The sequence below is a fragment of the Halichoeres trimaculatus genome, unplaced genomic scaffold (genome assembly GCF_033239565.1).
Source record: "Halichoeres trimaculatus isolate MK-OKI-2021-1 unplaced genomic scaffold, fHalTri1.1 fHalTri1_scaffold_14, whole genome shotgun sequence".
NCBI classification, from domain to species: domain Eukaryota; kingdom Metazoa; phylum Chordata; class Actinopteri; order Labriformes; family Labridae; genus Halichoeres; species Halichoeres trimaculatus.
Genome location: NW_027437192.1, coordinates 13,641,706 through 13,667,727, shown reverse-complemented (window position 1 = coordinate 13,667,727; position 26,022 = coordinate 13,641,706). Strand labels below are relative to the sequence as shown.

General features: G+C 42.5%; 1 protein-coding gene across 1 annotated transcript in view; it reads right to left on the bottom strand.

Annotated features, from left to right (window-relative positions):
* jarid2b (jumonji and AT-rich interaction domain containing 2b) overlaps nt 1–26,022 on the bottom strand; it is a 117,788-nt gene that overhangs the window by 41,795 nt on the left and 49,971 nt on the right. Inside the window, exons 2-3 of the mRNA XM_074687641.1 lie at nt 17,030–17,156; nt 6,703–6,829 (exon numbers count right to left, since the gene is read on the bottom strand). Coding sequence (XP_074543742.1) covers nt 6,703–6,829; nt 17,030–17,156 — 254 coding nt within the window. The remainder of the gene's footprint in view (nt 1–6,702; nt 6,830–17,029; nt 17,157–26,022) is intronic.

The following is a 26,022-nucleotide window of genomic DNA, read 5'->3' as shown; positions in this document are numbered from 1 at the left end:
GCCATTGTCCTCTTTGTTACATTAAAAATACTGTTTACAAACCGAGCAAATGTATTCAAGCTAAATGGGACTTAAATGGCTTCAAGACATCTTTTTTGGCATTGAACCAGAAGCTGGTGTTATTCAGCTTTCAGGAGCAGGTTTTAGAAAAAACAGTCATAGCTCTGAAAACTGTTTCCACGCTGGTTTCTGTTTACCTGATACTTCAGATTTTTAACAAAATGGTTCTTGGTGAGAGTGTGTATGTTATACTTGAGCTTTTGTCCTACTTGCACATACTTGTCTCCTTGTGTCAGCTTAAGACAAGGCCTATCAATGTCAGGTTAGCTGAATGTTTACTAAAGTTTTAGTTTCATTTTAATTTAAAAAAAGTAACTTAAAGAAAGTAAGCAGCGATCACAACCCCATGAGAACGATTCACAACACTGCCACATTAGGATGGGGTACAATGTTATGATATGGTGAGGTATTGTGCGTTACAGTTCAGCATGTTTACCTCCTCCAAGGAGGTTATGATTCTGGGAGAGTTTGTCTGTTTGTCAACAACATAACTCAAAAACTAACAAAAAATCTTGATGAAATTTTCAGGAAATCTTCAAAATGAGATAGGGAAGAAGTGATTAAATTTTGGAGTTGATCCTGATCACTGTCTGGATCCAGGACTCTTTTTAAGGACTCTTTACCATTGTGAGATAGGGCCGTTTCACCAGTTGTGTATGCAACTCCACGATAAAAGGTCGGATTGCTTGGCAAAAGAATACAAGACAAGGTCACAATAATTTCTGACAGATGTAAATACAATATTCTGGATACTAAGATCTGGAATATGAAATATGTACTGGGTTATCACAATTTTCAACACTGTCAGGTAACAAATTATCGTACAAACCTGCAACTAACACCAAATTTTAGCAGACAGTCTGCTGAGAGGGAGTATAACATTAAAGTAGGACCAAAGTGTTGCATCACAATTACAAAATGCTTGGCGGGGGTCTGTGCTCTTTGAGTGCTTTTCTAGTTTGGTATTTGCCACACTGTGCAAAAAAGTGAGATAAGCTGTGGTGCAGTAATATAATATGACATGGTAGAAAGTGGTATACCATACAGTAGGATACAGTGTGAAACAGTGCAATATGTTGCAACTAAATAAGATATGATTTAATGTGGTCTAATACAGCCTGATATGATCAAGCAGCAACCTACGGTCTACAAATATGAGATAATGTAGAATCTGCTGTTTCTCGAGTGTCTGCTTGAGGCTGGCTCCAGAAGTACAGCAAGTCAGATACACACCAAGCCAAAAAAGTAGCTTTCACAGCAGAAATAAACATATTTACAGCCTGGTACAATAACACCTCCTGTCTGAATCGCTACTCTCACTATCAACGTACACTGTACGGGGGGTGGATTTTTTTCTAACTTGTTTGAACAATATCAAGATTGCAAGTTCCTCCAATCAGAGGCACAGTTCAGCTCCTGTGACTGATGGGCACCCTATCACTGTTAATGTGGAGACTTGAAGCTCACATTACTTTCCATATGGCTGCACCAGCCAATTTTCTTCAAAATCTGTTTCAGAAACAAACAGGTGAGAAAAAAGAAGCTTCAGAACAATAAAGGATAAAATCTCCACATCAAGCTACAGGGTTCAGACTTTTTTTTAATTAAATCATTTAGCAGAAAATAAGAAACTAAAACGGTGCGTCTTGGTGGGGAGAACAGATAAAAACACTAATCCTCTGCATATCCTTTGTTAGCAGCAAGGTCTACAGCTTAAGTATACCCAGCCATCCCTTTAAACACAGGCTGAACTATAACCTAATGACCTCTGACCTCTGCAGGCCTCCTTAAATCACCACAGAGAGTGGCTGACCACAGCCAGGTTAGATCAATAAACATCAGAGACGTTGCTGAATGTGCTACACAATCAGTCTAATTAAGCTCAGAGTCCTGGGCAGAGACCTTCAGAGACCTTGGAGTGGACTGGAGGCCTGCGGGCTACAGGTTCAGGAGGCTGCTGCTTGAACAAAAGATGAAGAGCAGAAGGAGTACAGAGGGGCTCAAAAAGAATAAAAGAAACAGGTGAATTATTCCGGATAACTGATTTTCTCACTATTATGAACACAGGTGTTTCTTTCTTTTTATGATTTCAAGTTTGAAGAACATTTCTGGCTTTTGTGCAGCTTTTAAAAGCAGTGAGCAGACTGATTTAAAAGAAACTGAAGTACACGCGTACACACACACATGATGAACACACACTTTTATCGCTCCTAGTTGATCAATCTCTCACCAGAGCTTTTCCAATTTGCAGAAGATCCCCAGCTCGAGAGGACAAGGCTGACCCTTGTGACGGGTCAGCACACTCTGCAGTGGAGCACCTCCAGCAACACTTTGGAAACAGTTTTTTCCTTTTCACACCAAACCTCTAACTGAGCTTTGGCTTCAACGGCACAGAAAGGTGTAACTCTTTCAAAGCAATACACTTTTACTCGCTTTTGAAGCACAAGGTTACGCTTCTCATTGAGAGGTGTCATGTTCAAATAAGACATTCTTAGCAAGTCTTTTATTGACTCTAATATACTTGAACATTTTTTTAGCCAGTTAAAAAGCAAAGACTGGATATTTCTGCAGCTGAGAGCCAATTCTGTAAGTTTTCTGGCTGCCCTTGTGAAAAGTAAGTACAATTTTTTGCTTAGCCACAAGAAGCAGCATGCTAATCGCTTTAATGTGGTGCATCTTCGCCACAATCGCAGCGTTAGTGTTCACATTAGACAGTGACTGAGGCAGGGAGTTTTTGTGCTGAGTGACATAATGCACATTGGTGGATGGTTAATGCTCCTTTCCGCTGCCATTTATGCAGAGCTTTCATAAAGCTGCAGCGAGGCAGCGACAATGAGAGGAGGGTTCAGAGGAGATTTGGGGAGAGTGACACACTGACACGGAGGGCTGAGTCACTGACAGAGCGACAGAGGAAGAGAGAGGAATAAAAACAAAGGCGAGGTTTAACTGTTCTTGAATCAGCACATATTTGAGCAATGCTGACTGTGTTGGAAAAGCCAAACGCAGCGATAACTTGACTGATTTGTTTGTGGCTGCTGCTCTACTGTGTGTGAATACAACTCAAAGTGTCGGTAGCAGCACCACATATGTGTTACCTCACAACACCAACCAGGATAAATCAATACAGACATAATGGCCTTTTATGAACGCGCACAATCGCTGTGTGTGCGTGCCGGCCTGCGCGCACATGCATGTAATCCCTCATAAATGGAAATGGTGATTATGCATTACTGACAAGAGTCATTGGTTACGCTAGACAAGACGAGCCTGTATTTGTGAGTGTGTGTGTGTGTGTGTGCGTGTGTGTAAGGGTGTGTGTCTGTGTGTGTACACACTTGGCATTCATTAAGTCGAAACAAAACAAGCGGCAGCAGCTGAGTGTGCGAGTGTGTGTCTTGGCCGTGACATCAGAAAGAAGAGATTCAAAGAGAGCCAAAAGTGGGGTCAGTAAAGAGAGAAAGAGGGAAAAGGGAGGAAAAGAAAGGAAGAGAAGGAGAGAGAAGAGGTAGAAATGTAGTTGAGAAGTCTGTTAAAAGAGGGCCACTCAACTTTTGATAGTCACGCACTTTTGCAGCACTTCGGTCCAATTTTTAGTTGCCGCGAGAACAACTTACAAGTGTTTGTCCCAGCTGAGTCAAATCAAGGATCGTGAACTTCAGCGACATCCGATGAGGTGCTTTTATGTGATTTTTTTTTTTTTATCAGAAGCAGAATAACTCCCTGATTAGTTATGCTCAACACAAGTTAAAAACCAGATCTCTGTACCTCAAAGCTCCAACGAACACAGAAGCTAGCCAAAAAAATGTCCCAATCATGAAAAAGAAAACCACACTGGACTCATTTATAACGCAGTAATACTGAATTAAAATACCAATGACGGATTTCATTTATTGCTCAGTAAGATTTACGAGGCGCTGGCTGGATGTCAGAGTTATGACGGCTCATTGGAGGAGAAGTTTCTGTGCTTCCATGAAGGGAAACCCGAAAGTATTCAACTGAGCGGCTAAACAGCTGCAGAAAAGTTGAGGTTATATATGCTACGGTTTTGGTTATACAAATAACTCCACGTAACAAGCGTTTAAAGCCAGTTTTGTCACTCGACACCAGCGTTTAAGCTAAATGTGGGAACAGGAGAGAGATGTGGGAATAGAAGTAGGTCAGTAAACCATGGCAGAGAAGATGAAACAGCGCTAGGTTAAGTTTCTGTGTGTATATGTGTGTGTATGTGTGTGGGTTTTGGCAAGGGGAGCCCCCGTTTGCAGAATATGGTCATGCTGGTAGTTTCGGGCTACAATGAGCTGGCATGTTTGAGGGGATGTGCTGCCAGTCTTGCCACCAATCTCAGGAGCATGGGAAGGCAAACACAGAGCTGATCTCAAAGACTTCTAAAGGGAGCCGCTTCCTGCCAAAAATCACTCGCACCTGTCCTTCTGTTTCTGCTTCTCTTCCTCTCTTTATCATCTGCTGCTCCTCCCAGTCTCTCCCCTCTCTTGTCTGCGCTCTATCCCTTCATCCTCTTTCTCTCTCTCCACGTCGTGAAACTTTTTCTTCACTTAAAAAAAATAATAATAAAAATTGGACCGCGCTGCTCCTCCCTTCTGCTTCAGCTGGTGCCAGGTGTAAAAAGCAACCTGGCATCATCTCAGTTAGTCCTGTTCGGGAACAGTGTGGGGCAGCCATGCCAGGGCACGGGAGTCATCCCTCACACATAGAATACACACACACACTCTCTCACACACACAAAATAAGCATTTTAAAAGAGCATGAGGCACTGCCAAGCACTGGCTAGGCTTGTGTTTCATTAGCATCAGATAGAGCGTCTTTCTTCATTCAGTCCTGCTGTGTGTGTGTTTGCAAGTGTGTGTTTAGAGGATAATGAAAACCACAGATAAGCCTGGCCTCTAACTGAACTCCGCACAACTCTCAGCACTACAGGCTGTCAGAGGAATAGAAAAGAAATGCGCGAGTGTCCTTGTTAAATGTTATGTCTACAGTGCTTTTCCTCTGCAGTTTGTCAGGACTGGAGTGTTTATACGTATAAAGCACAGAGTCACTGGAATTCAATTTTCTGTGTTTGTCAGTCAAGGCCAATCTCATTTACACCGCCCGACTTCCAGATCACCTGTTACTAAAATTTCCTGCACAAAAGGACACTTTCTCTTTCTTTAACCTCGTAAATTCCAGCCGAGACAGCCTGAACATGCTCTAAAGTCTTATCAGGCGCTTCAGAAGCCGGCTCTCCTGTTTCAAAGGCAGGTAGATGAAAGCTGGTAATGACCGAGCTCTGATTTTTTGGAGGTTACAGTATCAGATGACAGCTAGCAGGACTCAGGCAGGTGCTGGACGCGCTGTGAATGGAGCCTGTATGGGCTGCTCATTACAGAAGGACATCTGCTGCCGTCCGGCCCCTAGACTCCGCCCCCCCCTAAGCCTTACACTGATGCTTTGATGCCCTGTCAGTGTGTCTGTGCGAGAGGGACCAGCGGCGGAACAAAACAGCACACAAGCACACAGTCATGCACCCACGCTCACACACACACACACACACACAAACACACACACACACACACACACACACACACACACACACACACACACACACACACACACACACACACACACACACACACACACACACACACACACACACACACACACACACACACACACACACACACACACCTGCCTCCTACGGTAGCTTGAATTTGAAAGACGTGACAATGGAAACACAACAGAGAGGTTTACGGCTGCTGGTTCGGGACATAAAATTTAAGTATGTGCTTTTGTGGCAGAGAGAAAAAAAAACATCACACAGGCCATTTTAATCTCCTGTGCTCTCTATGAAGCGTGATTATTTGTAAATCATATTTTCCAGCTGCTGATTTCAAAACCTGCTTCATGCTGAATGAATCACATTTTCCAAAGGATCCCTTTTTTTTTCCAGGAATATTTGTCTGAGAGACAGAGAGAGTGGTGTTTTCAAACCAATCCCTCTTAAGAAATCCATTTTAAGTCAATTTTCTTGTGATGTCAAGCCTTGTTTGAAAGAAAAGCTGCCGCCTTGACATTAAAAGCCCAGTTTTTAAATGTTCATTTAGTGTTCACTTTTAGCTCTAATTATAAACGACTGGAGTGGCATTTCTATTCAAAGACGAGCCAGCTCATTAGAAGACCCCGGTGCCCTGTTTAGGGTGGCACTATTTACTGCACTGTGTCGACTGTCGTCTTCTATAACAGAACTAATGGGCAACTTGCTCCTGTCCAGAAGAGAAGAGAAAGAAATGACAAAGAGGGTTCATACACTAAGTTCATAAATCAATGCAGGCATAATGCAGCTCTGACACATTGCGCATTGATTTAGCAGAGGAGAATTCATTAGAGGGAAAGACACAAACAGGAAGAGGAAGATAAAGTGTGCGTGTAAAACTTTAGAGCAGCTGGTTTCGTGCAGCAGGTTTTTACCCCTAAAAGCTCAGATTATTAATCACAGCGAAGAGCTGAGCTGCTCTCACACTTCACGCTGTAAAGTTCCCTCAAGAGTATCCTCTCTATTATCAGCCGCAGTCTGAAAACACACAGACGAAGCTCTAGGATGACCCCATGATCCAGACAGGATTAGGATCCTCACACACACAGTCTCACCTCTTCTTTGCAGGACCGTCCTCGCCGTACTTGCTGCTCCCGTCATGGTTCTTTGAGTGCAAGGACCCATCTTGTTTGTGGCCTCCCTTTGAGCCAGAGCCGTTCAGCTGCCCGTTGACTAAAGAACCTGGAAAGAGAGAAACCATCATCAGGATTAGGGCTGCAGCTATCAAATAATTTAGTATTTGAGTATTCTACTGAAAATCCCATCGATTAATCTAGTAATCAGATAAAATACATTTTTGTTTAGTTAAAGAGCAGTTATTTTTTGAATGAAAATTTTTCTCTTTAAGAAATAGAATTTTCTGATACAGTATGTCAATAAGAGCACTTGCTTTGGTAGCTCCAAAATTTGTAAACACACTTTGACACATTTTTTTGTGCTTTGTACATCTCACCAAATGCTGGGGACCCAAATGGCACCCGTTTCGTAGAATGACCCATTAGTCTCCAAACTCCAGGAAAGAAGCTAGATTTGTTGCTAGTTGCTATTTTGTATAAGAGGTAGCTTGAGGGGTCTGAAAACTCTCTTAATATGGCCTCAGCTCTATTTGAAATACCACTCTTTGATCTTTTTTAAAATCAAACGATTCCTCAAGGCAGAGAAAATTACGAGTATTTTTTTGTAATCGAGTACCTCGAATCATTCGAGGAATCGTTTCAGCTCTAATCAGGAAACAGAAAGAACATCCACTTTCAGGAAAAAAAAAACCCACAATGCTATATTTTTATCTGACAGAGCTAATAAAGACTTCTGTTTTTGATATGAAGCAGTGTAGAAAGCTGAGGCTGAGTGGGTTCATTTCTTTTGATGTGATTATAGGAGGACTGCTTTATCTGACAGTGTGGAGCGCACAAAACAAGGAAAACAGAAGAAGACACTAAGAAAGGAGCTGATAACACAAAGGAAACAAACTCTTTAAGCTTTTTTTTTACTGTAAATAAGCCGAACCAATGAGGAGAAAAAGAATCTTCAAGTCACATTAGTTGGAGAGAAATCCTTTCACATTGTGTTTTTACCGCCTGTAATGCTGCATTATTGTGTCTAGTTTCACTTTCCTTTCCATATTCTCTCCAGTGAAATGCTTTTTCTCTACCAAGGTCTGTGACGCCTGCCCTTTGACATGAGCATTAGAGGGGAGAAAAAGAAAACAGCCCCGCGGCAGAGAGCAGAAGTGAGCAGATACTGCAGGACTTGACATTCTTGGTGAGCCCAATTGACAGAGGCCCTAATTAAATATTTAGCCAGCAAGTCAGACAAACAAAATAAGCCCCCAGACAGGTTCTTAAATCAAAAGCAACAACAGGCACCAAGAATTCAAATTAGGTCAAACAGAGGAGTGCAAGTCAATGGTAATTAAGGAAGACAACCAAATTAAACAGATATCACACGGCTGGATTTCCTCATGGGCAGCTTTTGTTTTGAGTCGAGGAATGTGTGACACGGGCTCCTCGAGGAAAAAGTTAGAAAAGCTTCTGGGAGACTTAAAGAAGACGCCAAGAAAGAGCGTAACTGACTATTGGAAACTGCACTGCTCCACCTACGCAAATGAAGCTGAAAGCAGAAGATTTATATCAGCAATCAAACTTTTGACACTAGCAATAATTAATCACATTTTACCCGTTCTGACACGTCCTCATGCCTGACTGGACTTTGGTTTGGCAGGTTGTTCAATTATTCACCTCCATTTTTGCAAAAACAAACGATGACTCACGAAAGCCTCCAGCTCCCAGCGGTTTGTTTCAGCAAAAGCAAAAGCTGTCAAACCCCTTCATTCACCTTTCTGCTGCCATGTCACTGAGGGTTTCTCAGTTTATTGCCTCACTGCACGGCTGGTGAAATTCCATTTGAGTGATGCTGCGGAGGGATGTGTCAATCACCCGGCAGCGCTAAGTCCTAATGGTGAGTGTCAAAAGGAAAATAAATTAAGATAATAAAGACAAGAGGGCCCGGTTAAGGATAAGTGGCAACTTGAATGGTATCCTGTTAGCGAGGATGCTACCGTCGTAACAAGCCCGGGCACTGTGTCATTAGAGAATGATGGGACTGGAGGAGGAAGTAGTGCGATTAAATGACAGTGTGTCAGCAGGTAAAAGCAGTTTTCAAACATATGATTTCACTGAGATTTATAAATGTGCTTTGGGCTGAATGGACACACACACTGTTGATTTCCTTTCACACACACGCAGGGCAGGTCAGTACCTGAGAGCGGAGGTACAGTCATCACACACACATCATTGCGGTCATGGAGTTAACAAGTGCCGGCGTGATGAGTAAGGCCGTAGCACTGCTGGCAATGCTTAATGTTAGTGTGAGGGAGCCACTAAGTCTATATGATGGGGTGAATCACTGCGTTACAATGTCACTGTTTGCACGAAAGGCCTACAATCACATGCCCTCAATCAGTCCAGCGGTTTCTTTAAGGCCTTTGAAGTTTACGCTTTGAGGCAAAGTACAACTTTGTTTAATGAAAATCTTGTGCAGACAAAGAGGATCCAATCACCCAGCATGGGAGAAATATTTCTCTACTTTTGTACAACTCCAAAGATTGACATGTTTGATGAATAAATCAATGGTTTTCTGCCAGCATGGGAATCAACAGATGTTTGTTGATGAAATTTTATCCTGATCTCACTAAAAATAGAGCTAAAAAGTAGCTTTATATGATTTCCTGAATTGCTTTCATAGCTTCTTACACGCTAAAATTTCTGACAACTATTTTGAAAGTAAATAACTAAAAGTCATATAATAATTATACATTAATCTACTTATCAGAAAATGAATCAACATGCACTTGAAAGCTCATATTTAATTAATAGCTTTTTAAGTTAAAATTCCTTCATTAAACTCCAAATGTGAAATCAAAATTACTAATTCCAACTGGAGATACTCACCTTTTACATTTGATAAAATACACTATCGATACTCGGTATCTGGCGATTCATATCTGTTTAAAATTGTAAAAATTTTCAATCCTTTTATGTGTTTACACGAGAATAAAATCTTATTACTAATTTTTTCAATTAAACATATTTATTTCCTCGATATATAAACTTGAAATGCTGTGTTCATGTCCATCATGGAAAAATGTCTACTCTCTTACTCCCTCACAGTCACAAGGATGTGTTTAGGTACTGCAACATGGTACCGTTTGACTTTAATTGAATCACTACTCATTACTACAGATGAAATTGGGTCAGTACCTTTTATAAGTACCTTATTCGTTACCCATCCCTAATTCCTACCAAACTTTTTTATTAGCTTTTAAATAAAGATGAAATGTTCAAGCCCAGTTCTAAAAGAGTTTACACACAGGACAAAATGTTGATAAAAAAGGAGAAAAAATGTTGATGATAACAAATCCTTTAAAGTATACAATAAATTAAAAATAATGGCAAGAAAATATAGCACATGTTGAATCTGAACTCATTATTGTTTTGTTAAAAATACATGATTAAATTTGATGCAAGCTACTGATGTTTTAAAAGTTGAAACGGGGTCATTGTGTTACACTCTGTGTCTGTTTGGACAGTTTCAACGAAGGCAGTTTCTTGAGTTCGGTTAGTGAAACGTCTCATTCTTGCCTCATACAGGATTTCAGCTGCTTACAAATTTGTTGTTTTTACATTATGTGAAAAGTCAGGACCACAGGCAGGCTTGTTTGGCAGCAGGAGCCTTCCACCACAGAGCCATACTTTTGTAATACTTGCAAAATGTAGTTTGGCAGCTGCTTGCTGTAATATGGTCTTCCCAGGTTTCCCCTGAAAACAGATTTGTCTAGATGGTAGCATGCTCATTCAGCATTAACAGTGCTTTCCTAGATATTCAAGGTACCCATGCCTTTGGCACCAATGAATCCCCGTACATCCCAGATGCTGGCTTTTGATCTGCAATGAAAATATAAACTAACTTTGGACCTTTAGATTTTAAGTTAAATTCCACAGTTGATGTTCAAAAGTGAGATGTCCAATATGCGTTCTCCTCCAAAAGGTGCTCCCTTGTTGAGCAGGGTCTGTCTCACATAGCATGCAGGCTGTAATGAGAAGAAGACACTCAGACCTTCAAAGTTTTAGGGTGCCATGGTGTTGTATTGCAATGTGCCACTCAGCAGAGATGTGCAAGGGAGCAATATATCCTCCAGAATCTGACAAACAACAACGCAATGTGCTTGCACGACATGAAAACGTGCATTTGGATCAAAGGCTAATTATCCTCATTTAAATCCAGCTGAGACTAATTAGACATTCACTTTTGTTAACTTTGATTTTTGTTTTCCTTTCTATAATTTTACAGAAATTTTTGTTTGTTAGAAAACCCACCATAAACAGCGCAATGACCCAAACAGAATTTGTATCATTGTCTCAAGAGTCCAAAAAAGCTGAATGCAAATGTGCATTACAGAAAGGTTAAGAAGCCCCTTAATGCACTCACACTAATTTAGATTTTAATTAAATGTACATTATGTTTTTAATTTTAATTTACACCAACTTTAACTTCTGCTGACCTACTAGAGAAACAGAAAAACACCATGTTGCTGACAAAGGGAGGAACTGTTTGTACTTTGTACTGTTAAACTGTTAGTTTATTGAATTATAGAATATTAGATCATAACTTGGCTTTGGCGAATTAATGCAACACTGCTTTGCAAAATATTGATGTGTTACATTCTTTTTTTCCAACATTTGTAAGTTTATTTTACTATTTGTTAATAATAATAAATAGAGGCAGTAAAATCAGGACATGGTGCACTTGGCTCAGGAAATATGGAAAGTATGTTTTGTCTGTGAAGCAAATTGCTCATTAACTTTGGTTGTGTTGAGAAAATGACTGACACATGACGTCCCAACAGAACTCAAACAAACAGGCACAGGCCCGTTTTATCCGTGTTTCCTTCTCCACTCTCTCCCTTCCTCCCTCGTCTATCCCCTTATTCCTCCAAAGACTTGTTTGACATATGCTGGTTGCACATGAATGCCCATCTGAGGGGCAGAGCTGGGAATCATGGGACAGCCGAGGGGGCCCGGGATGGGGCGAGCGTGGCAGACAGGCGGGGAAGAGTCCAGAGCTTGGGTTTAAGCTCCTGGCTGTAAGGAGTGGCAAAGGTTGGGACGGAAAAAGGAAATCAAATAAGTGGACCATCCCAACTGCTGCTCCTTTGGGTGGGGGTTTCTAATCAGATTTATGCATGCTTAACTAAGCCCATCGCCTCGCTCTGTTCACCTCCAAGTCTCAAGAGAGCAGGAGGGAGTGAGCAGAGGTACATAGCGTAACATGGTGTATCACAGGGCTGAGAGGAGCCTATTAGCGGGAGCTGCTGTGATAAGTGTAGTGGGGTAGTGTTGCCATCAGAAAGAATCATTGTAGGGTCTGAGAGGGCGTTTATAGGTTCTTGATTACATTTAACAATAATGTAAAATGAGTGTGATGTCACAGCTAATGAACAGAGGACTGTTTCAGGGCTTTGATTTAACGTTTAGCAGATAAATCAAAGCATCCTGTCAGATGATGACTGTAGTTTAAATTCTAATGGTGTAAAACACTTGAATCTCCTTTTCCGTCTTGTAAACAAGAGCACTTCTATTCTTTTGTTCAAGTAATCCTCTGTGCCTGTATTCAATTAAAAAAAGCTGGATAATAGAAAAAGAAACAGTGTGATGTTTTATTTTGGGGAGACTCCCTACAGTATCCATTCCCAGACGTCCTTCAGAATAAAAGCAGATACTAAAATTGGCTGCCTAAGATTTCAAATTGCCCGAAATATATTGTTCCTCCTTTCAAAATTGGAGCTAACATCACGGCGGGACACTTACCACAAGGCAGAACAAAGGCAAACAGCACTGTGCAGTTCAAGGCTGTAAATCTAAAGCATCAAAGGCAGAGATGGGATCTTTTTGTGGCCTTGAAATGCTGCGTTAAAAGAGCACATGGAGACAAAATAGATGCAAAGTCTTTTATCACTTTATTAGCTTCCTCGATTCTCCCTCTCCATTTGTCTCCTTTTATCCCTTCCATCCTTCTCTGGTGGTTTTCCAGAGAGAAAATCGAGGGCCCACGCAGTGTTTTTAGCCTCCACGGCTGCCACTCCGGCCATGCAAGGGGCTGGCAGCATGGGAAATACAGACAGACAGCAGAGTGACAGCCAAGCGAGCGCTGACGGAAAGGGGACGACGTGCTTAAAAAAAACGGGGACAGGAGCAGCAGGTCCTGAGACAGGGAGACGGATAGGAGCCGAAAGAGAGGGGACAGTCGGAGAAATGGGCAAATAGTGAGCCCCCTTCTCTCCTGCTTTTTGGCCAGCAGCCAGCTCCTCCATCAATAGCTCTCAGGGAAATGGAGAGGGAGGACAAGGAGAGGAAAACGGCGAGGTAAGGAGGTGCAGCACAAACGATTCGGAGAACAGGAGGAGAAGGGAGGCGCACGATGGAGGAAGATGGGGGAAATAACGGCAAGGCTTGGGTGACAGATAGTGTGGGTAGTTAAGACAGACGGGGCAGAGGACAGGAAGGACAAAGCAGGGAAAAAGGAAGGTGGTGAGAAAAAAAGGGAGACAGAGACGGATGGAAGAGGAGGGCGCTGTGGAGATACATAATCGAGGAGATGGAGCAGCGGGAAGGAGAGAGGAGACAGGAGCTTGCGGAGAAGGCAGTAACCAGAGTCCTATTGATGTGTAATGAATCCCTGCATCCGGGGGGAGAGACGAGCGGAAGGACAGACGGACGGAGGGAAGGAGAGATAGGGATGAAGAACGGGGAGGAAGAGAAGGAATGAGGCTAAAGAGGGGAGGATGGAGCGGAAGCTGGGATGCAGAAGGGCATAATGTCATTTGTTAAATAATGCAGGCGAAGAGACAGAGAGAAGCAGGAAGTGTGATGGACACAGAGATGGACGGCTGCCAACAGACAGAGGTAAAGTGGTTAGAGAGATGGCATAATTGCTGGCTGGCAGAGAGAAAGCTGGGTGGGGAGAGGGATTGACACACACTCACACACAGACAGACGCACACACACATGCGTGGAGCTGACTGACAGACAGCCACACCCCCTTTAAAACAGATAGCCACTGCTGCCACACAGTGACGGAGCGAGGAGGAGGAGAGATGTGGAGTCTGGCTTTGGATGGCAGTACGTGAGAAAGGGAGGAGGGAGGCAGAGAGCTGAGGGGAGCTTGTGCTGCTGGAGGTGAACAGTCAGGTAACCTCCTTCAGTCTATAGACACCTACTTTCTACAACAGTGGCAGCATATCTCAGGATATACTCCAGCAGGGCAGTGTTTGCCAGACCAGACACATACAGTATCTCTAGATAAATACATGCACCAAGCTTTAGTTTAAAAGCTCTCTTAAATTGATTGAAAGCTGAATAAAAAATAACTTTGAGCCAGAAATAAAATAAACAATATCTTTGGCTCTCTAATTTTAGACGTTGACTACAAGCCCACTCAACATGACCCCTTCTTGCCTCAGTGCCACCTCTCAGGGGGAAGACTGGGCCCACCGTCGCACCTCTGTGACATCAAAGCTTGGTTTATGCAGACAAATGACGTCATTTTAGCAGCCTCGCCCCCCTCATGCAGTTAATTTCTATTTTCTGCAGAGACGCTTGGACAAACAGGAGCTACTAGTTTAAAGTACGAAAATACTGTAATAACCATGGGACCAACAATTCCTGGCACGAAACTGCAGCCACACTTGGCAGAAAAGAGATATTGGCCAAAATAATGTTGTAAACATTGTAAACAAATGCAAACTTCTTCTACTCTAGTTTAGCATTGTGGTAGACATGCGCTTGCAATACTCCAGCCCCTGAAGTTTGGGAACTGACGCCAACGGCCACTTGGCTGAGTGTTAAAAAGTTTAAAAACCACATGGGTTCCCTCGTGCTGGTTCTATGCATCTCATTTCCGTGGATCATGTTTGTGCAGAAACCTTAATCCTGCTATAACACTGAAAGTAGGACTATAGCATGAAGCAGGCTGGAGCACCTGTTTTGATAATCAAGTTGTTTTTTTCCAAACTGCACGGAAAATAGCAAAAAACAAGTTTTGTGGCTTTGATGTAGTAAAAAAAAAATCAAAGTTTTAGGAAGACACATGGAAAAACATAAAAGTCAAAACACTGCTTAAGCTCTATTGGTCACACACACACTGTGTGCCATTTTTGGCGCCCCCTGTGGCCAAGATAGATGATCTAATCTTGCAGATTTTGTTTTGTGTATGCAACAGTGATTATTATTTTTTGTTTGCCGACAAACTATCATCTTACAGTCATATGTAAAATGTATTGCTTATCTTAAATGTTAATCATTTGAAATATAAAAAAGATTTTTTATCCAGTCTTTTCTTGTTGTCCAACAGCATTTTTCATTAAGTGACTTAAATGGAGTAGTATATCTTTATTCTGATGGTCTCGTTTGCTGATGTAGGTTGTTAAGAGACAGCAGAGCTCTTTTTATTCTGTTTAATAAGCAGTTAATAACTCCTCATAAAAGCTTTAAAAGCTTTTAATTTTTCACACTTTAGGGATAAAGTTATCCATTCATCAGCTTGAAAAAAGATGTGACAGCTCTCTTTTATCTCCCAGCTTTTATTACTTTTTCCAGTGGTCATGTTTTTTGCATGCCTGACTCTCCAAAATGGCTGATAGTCGACAGTGAGTTAGAAAACCAAAGCACATGTCTGGTTCCATTAACAGCCCAAACTCTCTAACCCGTAGTCCTCTAAACCAGCAGGAGCTGCCCATTCAGGATGTAGTGCATGCTGGGTGCGATCCTCCAAAATGGCTGACAGTTTCACCACAACATCAATGCAAAGCGGGGAAACTGTGCTTCTGGTACAGCCTCCAAAGCCTCGCTAACATACGGTGCTCTAAAACAGCAGGGCCAGTCTATTCAGCCCGGCTCCCTTTTGTGTGAGCGCGGGCTGCTGTCATTACCCCCGGCACGACGGGCCGCCAACGCTTTCTAATGACTCATTTTTATTCAGGCGATAAGGTCAGCTACCCGCGGTGGCTTAAAAGGCCCTGAGGAGCTGTGGAGTGGCAGCTATGAGATGCCAGACAGTCACACGGAGATACACAAGCTACAGGAGAGAGGAGAGGGCTCTGTGCACAGACACAGACGGACCAAATGAAGGTGTGGGGAAATCTATAATAAAGAAAACATGAGGAAAAAAAGGGGGTGGAAAAAAAGGTATGAAAGACAAGCTTCATTTCAAAAGAGACTTCCCTCCTGTCTGTCTGTCTCCCTTTCTGCAGAGCTGGATGGCTGCACGGCTTCCCTTTCTTTGGGTGTCTGGGTTGTGTTAATGTCAGCTGAGAATAGCTTCTGAGGCATGTGTGAAGTTCAAATCTCCGCTGCTGGCTGGCTGAGGGCTTTTTCGTGGGGGAGCATCAGTGTCAAACAAAGACAAGGTGGCAGTCTGGTTCAAAACTCCCTCTTCCCCTCCTACCCCAGCCCCCACGCTCTCACGACTCTTCTGTTGTTACAGGTTTACACAGCACGACAGAGGAGTCCCTCAGGTGTAACCATAGCAGGCTTCCACCTGGAATTGGATTTCTGTCAAAGTAAGCAACCTCAGGTATTAATTCATGTCAGGGATTCTATTAGTGCTTGTTTTAATGAGCCTGGACACAAGGGTTATATGTAAATGTCCGAGCTGGGAAAGATTAACAACACTTTAATGTGTTTTTTTTTTCTCATGTGGCACCACCAGGGTTTCTCTGTCTGATGCTGCAGCAGCAGAAAAGGAAAACTTTCAGCTGAATGGTTTCTTTGAGAATGTGACACCGAACCAGCTGAGAGAAAGACTACAGCTTTCTGCCCACCAACCCACAACAGACAGCTAATGAGAGTCCATGATCATCTGTTCTTTATTTGACTCTGTCCAATTTCTATTAAATCACGCTCCAGAATCAAGGAAAACAAGCTTAGTCCTGACTTAAAGACCAAGTAATAAAACTGTCGCCTACAATTAAAGGAATGGAGAACAAGACTGAGATGTTAACGTCAGCCAAGCCAGACAAAACTGGCAACTCTGACATTTAGTCCACAAAAAGCCAGAGCAGCCAGGGATTTCCTTGGCCTCTTTATTTCGTCAAAACACAGTTCAAGTTTCCTTGATTTTAAGATTTTCTCCCATCGGTGCAGGGCTGAGCAAGGTTCTCATTACAGTTTTATCAAGATTTGTCGAAATCTTAATGCTTAAAAGGTTGACCTTTTCAGTTTGAAAGTCTAAAATGATCCACTTCAAGCTTTATTCTTCAGATTTGGAGTGTGTTAAAACCCTTCGCCTAGCATGATGTGGCAGAATTGTATGGGTACATGTGCTCACCATTCGAGTTTGTGGTTCCGTCTCCATCCAGCTGCCGTTTCTGTGCACTCCTAAACTCCTTAAGTGAGAGGTAAAGCACCTTTCGCATAACCCGCTCCTCCGACCACGGGATCCCATCGCTGTCATCCTGTGGAAACATCCAGAGAAAGAGAGAGACGGTCAGTATGAACACTCATCATATAAAATAGGTTTGTTTCCTAAAGCAATAAAAGGACCAAAACTTGCTTTTGCTTTTGGAGAATTATATCAAGAAGTTAAAGACAAAATAAAATAAGAAAAAAAAGAAATTTGTGTTCATTTTTTTCAGCCAGTAAGTAGTCACAGAGTTATTCTACACCCTTGTTAAACTCTAATATTCTGAAAGAAGAAAAAATGTATCCTCAAAGACAGGCCAACTGCACTCAGCTAGCATTTGGTGTATCAACATAACACCACAACAACGAAAGCTCAAAACATCTTATTTGTAGAGCTGAAAGATATAAACAGACTAAAATAGTGTTGTTTAAACAGAATAACCTTACATATATCGCTGTGGTTGCCATTTCTCCATATATCATCACATTAGCATGACACAGCATTAGCATAACATAGCATTAGCTTGCAGCCAGAGACACAGAGCACAACATTAGCATGAGAATGCGCTTTGGGACTTCATGTCACTGCAATGCCATGAATGGGCAGCGTTACTGTGATAAATAGGCACATAGGCAAATGAAAAAGGCATCATGGGACTTTGAGTTTACTGAGACATATTGAAGACATTAGAGGGAAAGAGGTCACAACAACTCACACACAAAACGTTGTTTTCCAAGACATGGACGCGTTTTTAGCCAGATTAAAAAGAACACTCAGCATGTCAAAGCCACTAATTATTTCAAATTCTACGCCGCTAATATCAGACTTTTAGCAGTTTTATAGAAAATTATTGCACTGCAGTGAGCCTTATTAAAAAAAGCGTCTTTACTTTATCGAGTGTTCAACTGCAGTAACGAGACTTCTCCCGCCCCCCCCTCACTTTGCTACTCTCAGTGCTCCAGCAGCTGTGTTTGATGTCTAACAACGCTAATGACTAAAGGAAATGAGATTAGGACATGAGCAACAACAAAGAGGTATTAATAAATAATGGAAACTGGAAATAGCTTTTCTCTAGTCAAGCCATGGGGCGAGTAGATTTCTGCTGCGAGGTTTGAGAGAAGAAGAAAAAAACACACGCTCCGTCTTTGTGCGAGAAAAGCTAATGTATGCTAATTATTTGAATTAAAAAACATTTCTGATCCTGTCGGCTCATCTTCCTCCTGTCTGAGTTGAATGTAAGAGGCAGACGTGAAGAGCGCCGTGTGTGGGAGTGCTTTTCTGATTATACAGTTGACTCAGATCATTTGGAGTTGGCTCAGCTAAGCAGCTGGCGGGCATCACGGTGACATCAGCGTAGGGTTTATTAAAAGTCTCCACCTCGCTAGAAAATAATTACTCAAAGATGTTTTAGTGCTGCTTTAATAACAAGATAACAGTCATATATAGCGCTCCATTAGCGAGCTCTCAAAAAGGCAAAAACAGTGTGTGTCAGACTGTTCTGTCTGACTGGCTGTGGGAGGATGCATAATATTAGGAGGAGATTAAATATCAATCAGTGCTGTCATCGCAGGTCTACTGCACCAAGACGGGCAAGAAACCAGTGATGTGTTGATAGATTTAGTTTTTTTTTATAAATTCAAAAGATATTTGCGTGATTTTTTAAAGCTCCAGTGGGAAGTTTTTAGCAGTGTATGAAATGGGATGAAATTAATATAGCTGCATCTTTGTGACTTTCAACAGCAAACAAGACCACCAGGAGGGAAGTGTCAGTAATTCTATGTGGTTTTTTTAAAACACTACAAACTGTAGCTGGGGGTAGGTGGCAGGATCAACTGTATGTATCTGTACTGTATGACCACAGCAAAGATTTTAATGGCAGCTACATTATTTTGTTTTATTTTTTTATTTTTTTTTGCCAAAAACTTGACATTCACATGGACAGGAACAAATCAGTGGCATTTCTTTGTCAACTAGGGGCCCCACTCTCAAGAAAAAAAAAAAAAATCTTAAAGTAGCTTTAATATATCAGAAATCAAAGACAAGATTTTTTTCTTCTCTCACTAAAGTGGATTGGGACCATTTTGATTTTTTTATTTTTTAGACTACGGAGCTTAATTTAGTCAAGGAATCTTGACCCAAAACTGTTTGTGTAAATTATATGATTAAGGAAAAGTTAAAGCTCCTGTGAGGAGCTTCCACATGCAGATTTTGGCAGCCTTTGTTTTTTTCTTTTACATTAAGAATTCTCATCTCCTTCTCTTTTTACAGTCCAATAAATCACTCACCATAAATCTTTGTTGTGTAAAATGTAAACAAAGGCTGTTTCTACAGTATTTTGACCCCTACCACCTGGCAATAGATACAAATAACTACCATCAATAATCAATCAGACCAAAACTTCTTAAAGGAGCTTGAAATCCCACTTTCTTTATCAGTTTTGATGCTCAAGAGTTTGCCACTAGTTTCAACCATAGACTGTAAAAAAAAAAAGGACGTCATCTTGCTCGGTTCGAGTGAGGTGGCCACAAAAACTGCTCCCCCTGGTGGCTGGCTGCAGTATAGGTCAAAAAATCCAGCTCTCAGGTCATTCCAGATGGGCTGTGGTCAAACTTTAAAAAATTAATACATCTCGCAGAAATGTTCCTCACGCCTGTTTGTTGTGGTGATTTGAAGGTATTATTTGGCTGCCTTGTATTCAAGTCCTCTTTTTTCTGAAAACTTTAGTTTTTATTAGTTATAAGAGTTTAAAAATAAGGTTTTAAGTCACGTTTAACGATGACTGACAGCTGCCATTCTTGTGTATGTTTTCGGTGATTGTACAATGTGTCGCTACCAATGGCTGCACCAGTGACGGGATCTGTTTGCTGTGAGCCACTTGATCAGATCAAATCAAATCAATCAATCAATCAACTGACCACAGCTTCAAAGTTATGACACATTTGATTAAAAAAAGAGTGGCATGATCTCATATTTGGGGACGCTTCAGGAATAATATCAGATCTGATTCATATTTAGGGCACAGCATTTTTAGGATGCTCACTTTAAAGCCACAGGTAGGTCTGACAATAAAATAAAAAACAAAACACAAGCCTGCAAGCAAAGAAAAATGAAACCACAAAATGATATGGCCTCATTCACTCACTCCACTCCCTTCACATTTCATAATATTTTTTGACACTATTGACAAGACTGAATACTTTGCTTGTTTATCATTCTTCTGTGGTTTTTTTCTCCCTTCAGCAGATAAAAATAAGCTTGTGTGTGTGTAGAGTATTGTTTTGATTTCCCAGGTCTGCACAGGAGCCTTGGGGACGAGGCCTCAGCAGTAGTAAAAAAAAAAAAAGAAAAGAAAAAGGAGGGGGGAGCAAGCTAGATTAAAAGCTGGGTGTCTGCACATGATGGAGCTGATGGGTGACAGCAACGTCTCCTTGCATGCCGTACGCACACAGACACACACACGGAGACACACAGACAGAAACACACAAATTTACATAAGGCAGGAGAGTGTTCAGTGCAGCGCTGGTTTGCAGCCTGTGTCAGAGGTTGATAGGATGTGTTTTGTGAGCAGCGAGCAGTCCCCTCATTACAGTGTCACATGAGTGTGCGCGCACCCACACACACACAGAGACACACAGAGGAGAGAGGAAAAAGAGAGAGCGAAAATTCAATTGCCATATTTTCCTGTAGTTAGTGTCGTCAATTTTTTTATGTTCGTGTGTGTGTGTGTGGGTGCACGCAAAAGCCTGCCAGGTAAGCACCAATTACTCCGACAGCTCTGTGGCACTCTTTCGCTCCCTGTGTCACAAGGCCAAATGTACTCTGACACACATCCTCAAACACACACACTCACACACACACACAGTAGTAAAAGTGTATCCCAAACTTTCAAACACACAAGTATATTTTACTGTATGCATATGTCTACCTGATGAACACAAAAATAACACCCAGCAGCACCAAGAGGAGAAAAAAAAATCTCCTCTTAAAAATGGACCTCAAGGTTCATCTGCAGTTCTTTTTCTCTCCTTTTCTCTCTAGTTTCCTCGCACTCATTGGCAGCACGCCACAGATATTTCCTGCACTGTGTACACATAGCAACAAGGACTGAAAAAACAAGAAGAAAAAATGCTAACTGACTCCAACTGCTCCGTAAGCATTAAAGCTCTGCTGCTCCACTTCAGCCATGCCCTAAACCTCACTTTTACTTTTTAAAACTTCAGAATCATCGCTGAAATGTGTTCTCACAACCTTTGCTCCACTCTAGGTTAACTGTTTCTCTGACCTAAAGAGAAACCAACCACCAGTTTGAGGCCAAGGTTTCATCTTCGTGTGTGTGCAAGTGTGTGTGCTTTCCAGGTGTAAAATAAAAAACTGTTGGGCAGAAACTGCATGCAAAAAAAAAACACCTCAAGTTTTCAGTGTCTGCCAGAGCATGACAGAGGAGGGGAAACATCGACTCAAATAAGCAATAAAACCTAATTGTGCTGCATCTCAGTTTCTCACGCAGACAATGTGTGCATATGTGTGTGTGTGTGTGTGTGTGTGTGTGTGTGTTTCTGAGGTATTGCCAGAGCTCTTTAGAGACAGCTCTTACACAGAGCACTGCCAGCCGAGCGCTACCTGGCACTGACACACACATCCACACCCAGACCAGCTCCCATCAGGCTGCTGGAATTCCACTAATGAGCGCAGGGACCTTTTCTGTGCCCATGTGTGCGAGTGTGTATGTGTGTAACCGAGTGATGCTTGTGCGCCTACTGTCACCCGGCAACCCCCTCCCCCGCGCCGCCTCCTCTGCTATACACAGGTAATCCGAGCCGCGAAAAACCTCACAAATACGCAGACAGACAGCTTTTAGGCATCCATAGGGATAGTGTGCTTGAAAGGTAAGCCTCTTCCTCTCCCTCACTCTCGTACTGTCTCACACACACATACACACACACACATTCACACATGCTGTGACAAGTCAGACAGCTCCTGGATGTATACCAGTGTAAAACCTTTCCCACTGGGCTTCTTTAAACATTTTACCACATAAACCTCCTAAAAGACAGAATCCAAGGATCCTGTGAGGGGAATTATAACGCCAGAGAAGCAGCTCTTATCTTTAACATTTTCATTTTTCCTGACATTTTTCAAGAGAGGAAACCCAGGGAGGGACAAAAGAAAGAAGAAAAATGTGAAGAGAAGTGTAGGATTAAAAAGTGCGTCCAATTTAATGTGTGGAGTTACTTGGAAGAGAGTTTGCTCAAATGTGCACTGTGCCTTTAAGAGGTTCCGTGTCATGAGGTCTGTGTGCACAAGTGTGCGAGGACGCTAGGGCTAATGCTACGTTCCATTTGTACTCGGAAGTTGGAGGAATTTCCGAGTTCCGAGTGGGAACGCCCAGCTGGAACACCCCGAGGTCGGAATTTCCAACTTGTAAGTCGGAGCACCAACACTACCCTCGAGTTCCCATGAAATGCCGAGTTCAGGGGTAAACGGTGATTAAGTCCCTTATTACATTAAGCTAATTAAGTTATATTCTTTCTATTTTAGAATTTCTAACTAGTGTTTGTCATAATAAATCAGCCGTTTATAGAGTATTATTCAATGTTAGCACAAATACTGCTTTAAGGCAAGCTTTTCCGACTTGGCAACTGGAACGCTGAACTCGGAGATGACATCACTCGCACTACGGACTTCCTAGTCCCGAGTACGAATGGAACGCAGCATAATGTTAACGATGTGGCTGAGATGTGCTACCACACACAGGGGAGTTATGGAAACCACCATTTTAAAAAAAAAGGAGGGGGAGGGTTTTTAAACACATTTTTACAAAAACATATTTGGCTGTAATTACTCATTTTGTTATAAGTCAATTTTGAAATATAGCTAACATTATTAGTACAAAAATAGGTAAATAAGTTGAAATCTTGCACCTTACACTTTATGTTTAAAAAGTCAACTTTTTGACATCCACTGTAAAATAATTACAGAAATAATAACAAAGAGCGTAATAGCTCTCCAGCCTAAGCGTGAAAAAATGCAAACTCTTGGGAATCTGCATCATACGCTTGTATGTGTGTGTGCGTTCTCACTCACTGTTCTAAAAATAGCGTCGCGCTGCTGCCGACTGTGCGGATGTCATGGCAGAGGAATGTGGGCCACGCGCCAGCTGTGATCTGCTCTACAAAACCAGCCCAAAAAATCTGTTATTCTAACACACATTTCCCTTCAGGAGAGCAGGGATGGACGGACGGAAAGATGGAGGAGAAGTGTTATTTTAACAAAGCTGGGGGTTATTGTATCCAGTAGTCTGGACAGTCCTAACCCCACCGCTGCACCCTGCTCTTTTCTTCCGTTCTTCTCCTCCACATGTTGATCCCTCCCTCCCTCCGACACATGGGCTCCAGATGACTGCGAGGATATGACTCCTCAAGGTTCACAAGTGGAGCAAATGACATCGGTAACAATTCTTTCATCCCACAATGCGCTAATGTTACCTTTCTAAGAGTCACGGAAACTCTTTGTGGATTAGAGGCATTTAAGGCATGCTGACCGGGATCCTTTAGGGAAACTTAAACAACTGCAAAGCATTAAAGAAAGCCTCGACAATGCGGCAAATTACACCACAGCAACAGAGGAGAGCTCTTCAAAGCAATCTAATGGGAACATCTGAGCAGCATGTTTAACTCTGAATGTAAATGATGCCTTTTGTTTCCCAACATGCACCCTGGCACCTCCAACAAACTGTGACAAATGCCTTTTAGCAGCTCTAGTGGCTAAAATCGTGCAGACTTCCTCGGCTACGGAGCACGTGTTCTTGCTCAAAAAGCTCACATTCCGATCCTAACTACATCCTGGTCCTCATGTCCCTTATGGCCTCAAGTAGGCCGGATGCTTAGCTCAGCTTGGCCTGCAGTGAATAGGGCGAATGAAACAAGGTTGCGGGGTTACTGGGGACGAGAGGCCCTATATAATCGCCTCATTACACCACAAGCTCACTGCATCGGAATGTATGCATGGGAGTGTGTGTGTGCTTTTGTGTGTCTGTGCTGGAGTGCTTCTCTTTAGGCGAGCTGGAGCTGGGACGGCCTCAACAAATGAATCCAGAACAGAGCTGATACCGGGATCAATTCTGGATTTTCAGTCTCAGTCGAATCTTTTTAGGATAGTCCACATGCTCCATCTTTCCATCCCGTGCACGAGCAGCATACAAAGGTTCCTCCTCCAGAACAATGCCCTCTCTTTGCAGTCCGGCCGGTAATGTCTCTCCTGCTGAGCAAAGTGCCAAGGACACACATTCACACACACACACACACACACGTAAACCTTCCCATGTCTGCACTGTCAATCATATCAGCTGTCTGCATTTGCACACTCAGACACGCACGCACGGCCTGGATCTATCTGAGCGTGCTTAAGTGACAGACTGCCAGCGCCATTCAGCCCTGTGGAGCATAAAACGCTATCAGGCTGGTAAAAAAGAAAAACAGAAAGAAAGTAGAGCAGAGAGGGGGAGAGAGAAGAGAGAGATGGAGGAGGAAGAGAGCTTTGAAATACAGACTGTGACTGAGTTTATTTTGACCAAGAGAAATAAACCCCACACTGCTGTGAAGCTTGCGGGGAGTGTTTTGGCAGAGGAGGGTGCATAATAAAGGGTTTAAATTGACTGCGATGCCCACCCACACTTGCTATGTGACCCCTGGCCCCTGTTTTGACCCCTAACCTTAACACAAACAGCACCTAGCACAATTCTCCTACAAGACTTCTTCTACTTGTCAATCTGAATTTCAAGTGTCACAGATTTTTTAGGGCGATAAGAAAAAAAAGGTGGGCGGCTGGCAAACCTTTCTAAGTGCACATGAATGCAGCACAGCTTAAGTGATTTAAAAGCCTCAGTTTGACTGTGAAAGACCACTCACACATAATGAAATCACTTTATTACTTCAGCCAACTGTTTACTTAAACTTTAGTACAGATAAACATCAAAGACTGAGGTTGTAAGAAACGGAACTGAAATTAGAAGAGCTTAAAAAAAAAGGACTAGAAGTAAACTGACATTGATTTGGTTTCTTTCGTCACATTTTCTAATCTTAGTCCACCTGGAGGAAGTTCCCGCCGGTTTGTTTTCAGTCTCAGTGCATGAATCGCAGAGAAACACCAGAGAAACATTATCGTAAAGACCTGCATCTCAAAGCGACTCTGCCTGGATGTGAAACGTGAAATGTCTCAGCGAATGTTTGGATTGTTATTGTGGGAATTTTAAGTGTCGCTCGTAAAGGGAAATGTTTAAGTATAGCGTCGTGGTATCAGCTTTGTGGCAGCGTCTCAGTCAGCTTCGCAGCCTTGTTGCCATGGTTTTAGGGCCCAGCTGAGGAAAATTCTTCATATACTTAGGTTAGATTTGGCAGGTTGAGAGCGCCGAGTGTTACAGCAGAGTACTGGGCTATGTCTGCAGGTATAATAGACTAAAATACAGGTCTCAGGGTGGGAATGTGTTTTCTGAAGCACTTCTGTGCTGTGTGTGCTTTGACAGGCTGCATTGCAAAAAGTGCCTGTGCAATAATACCAGCCTCATTTAACACACTTTCCCTCCAAGTCTGACACCATATCTTTTCCACAGCAGCTACACGCGGCTCCTTCTATAAAAAAAAAACACCAGCTCACAGGCGATAGTCACGTGGAGCTCTGATCGACGGTGCTCCCCAACACGCTATCATTCATCATGGTCAGAGTGGCGAAGGCTCCTGCGCCTCCCTGCAATTCCCGGGGGAGCCGTGGAGGACCCTGCTGCTGATCCCTCTTAACAGAGCTGCACTCCTAACCTTCTCTGTTACACACACACACACACACACACACACACACACACACACACACACACACACACACACACACTTACACACACACACACAACAGCTGTACACATAAAAACA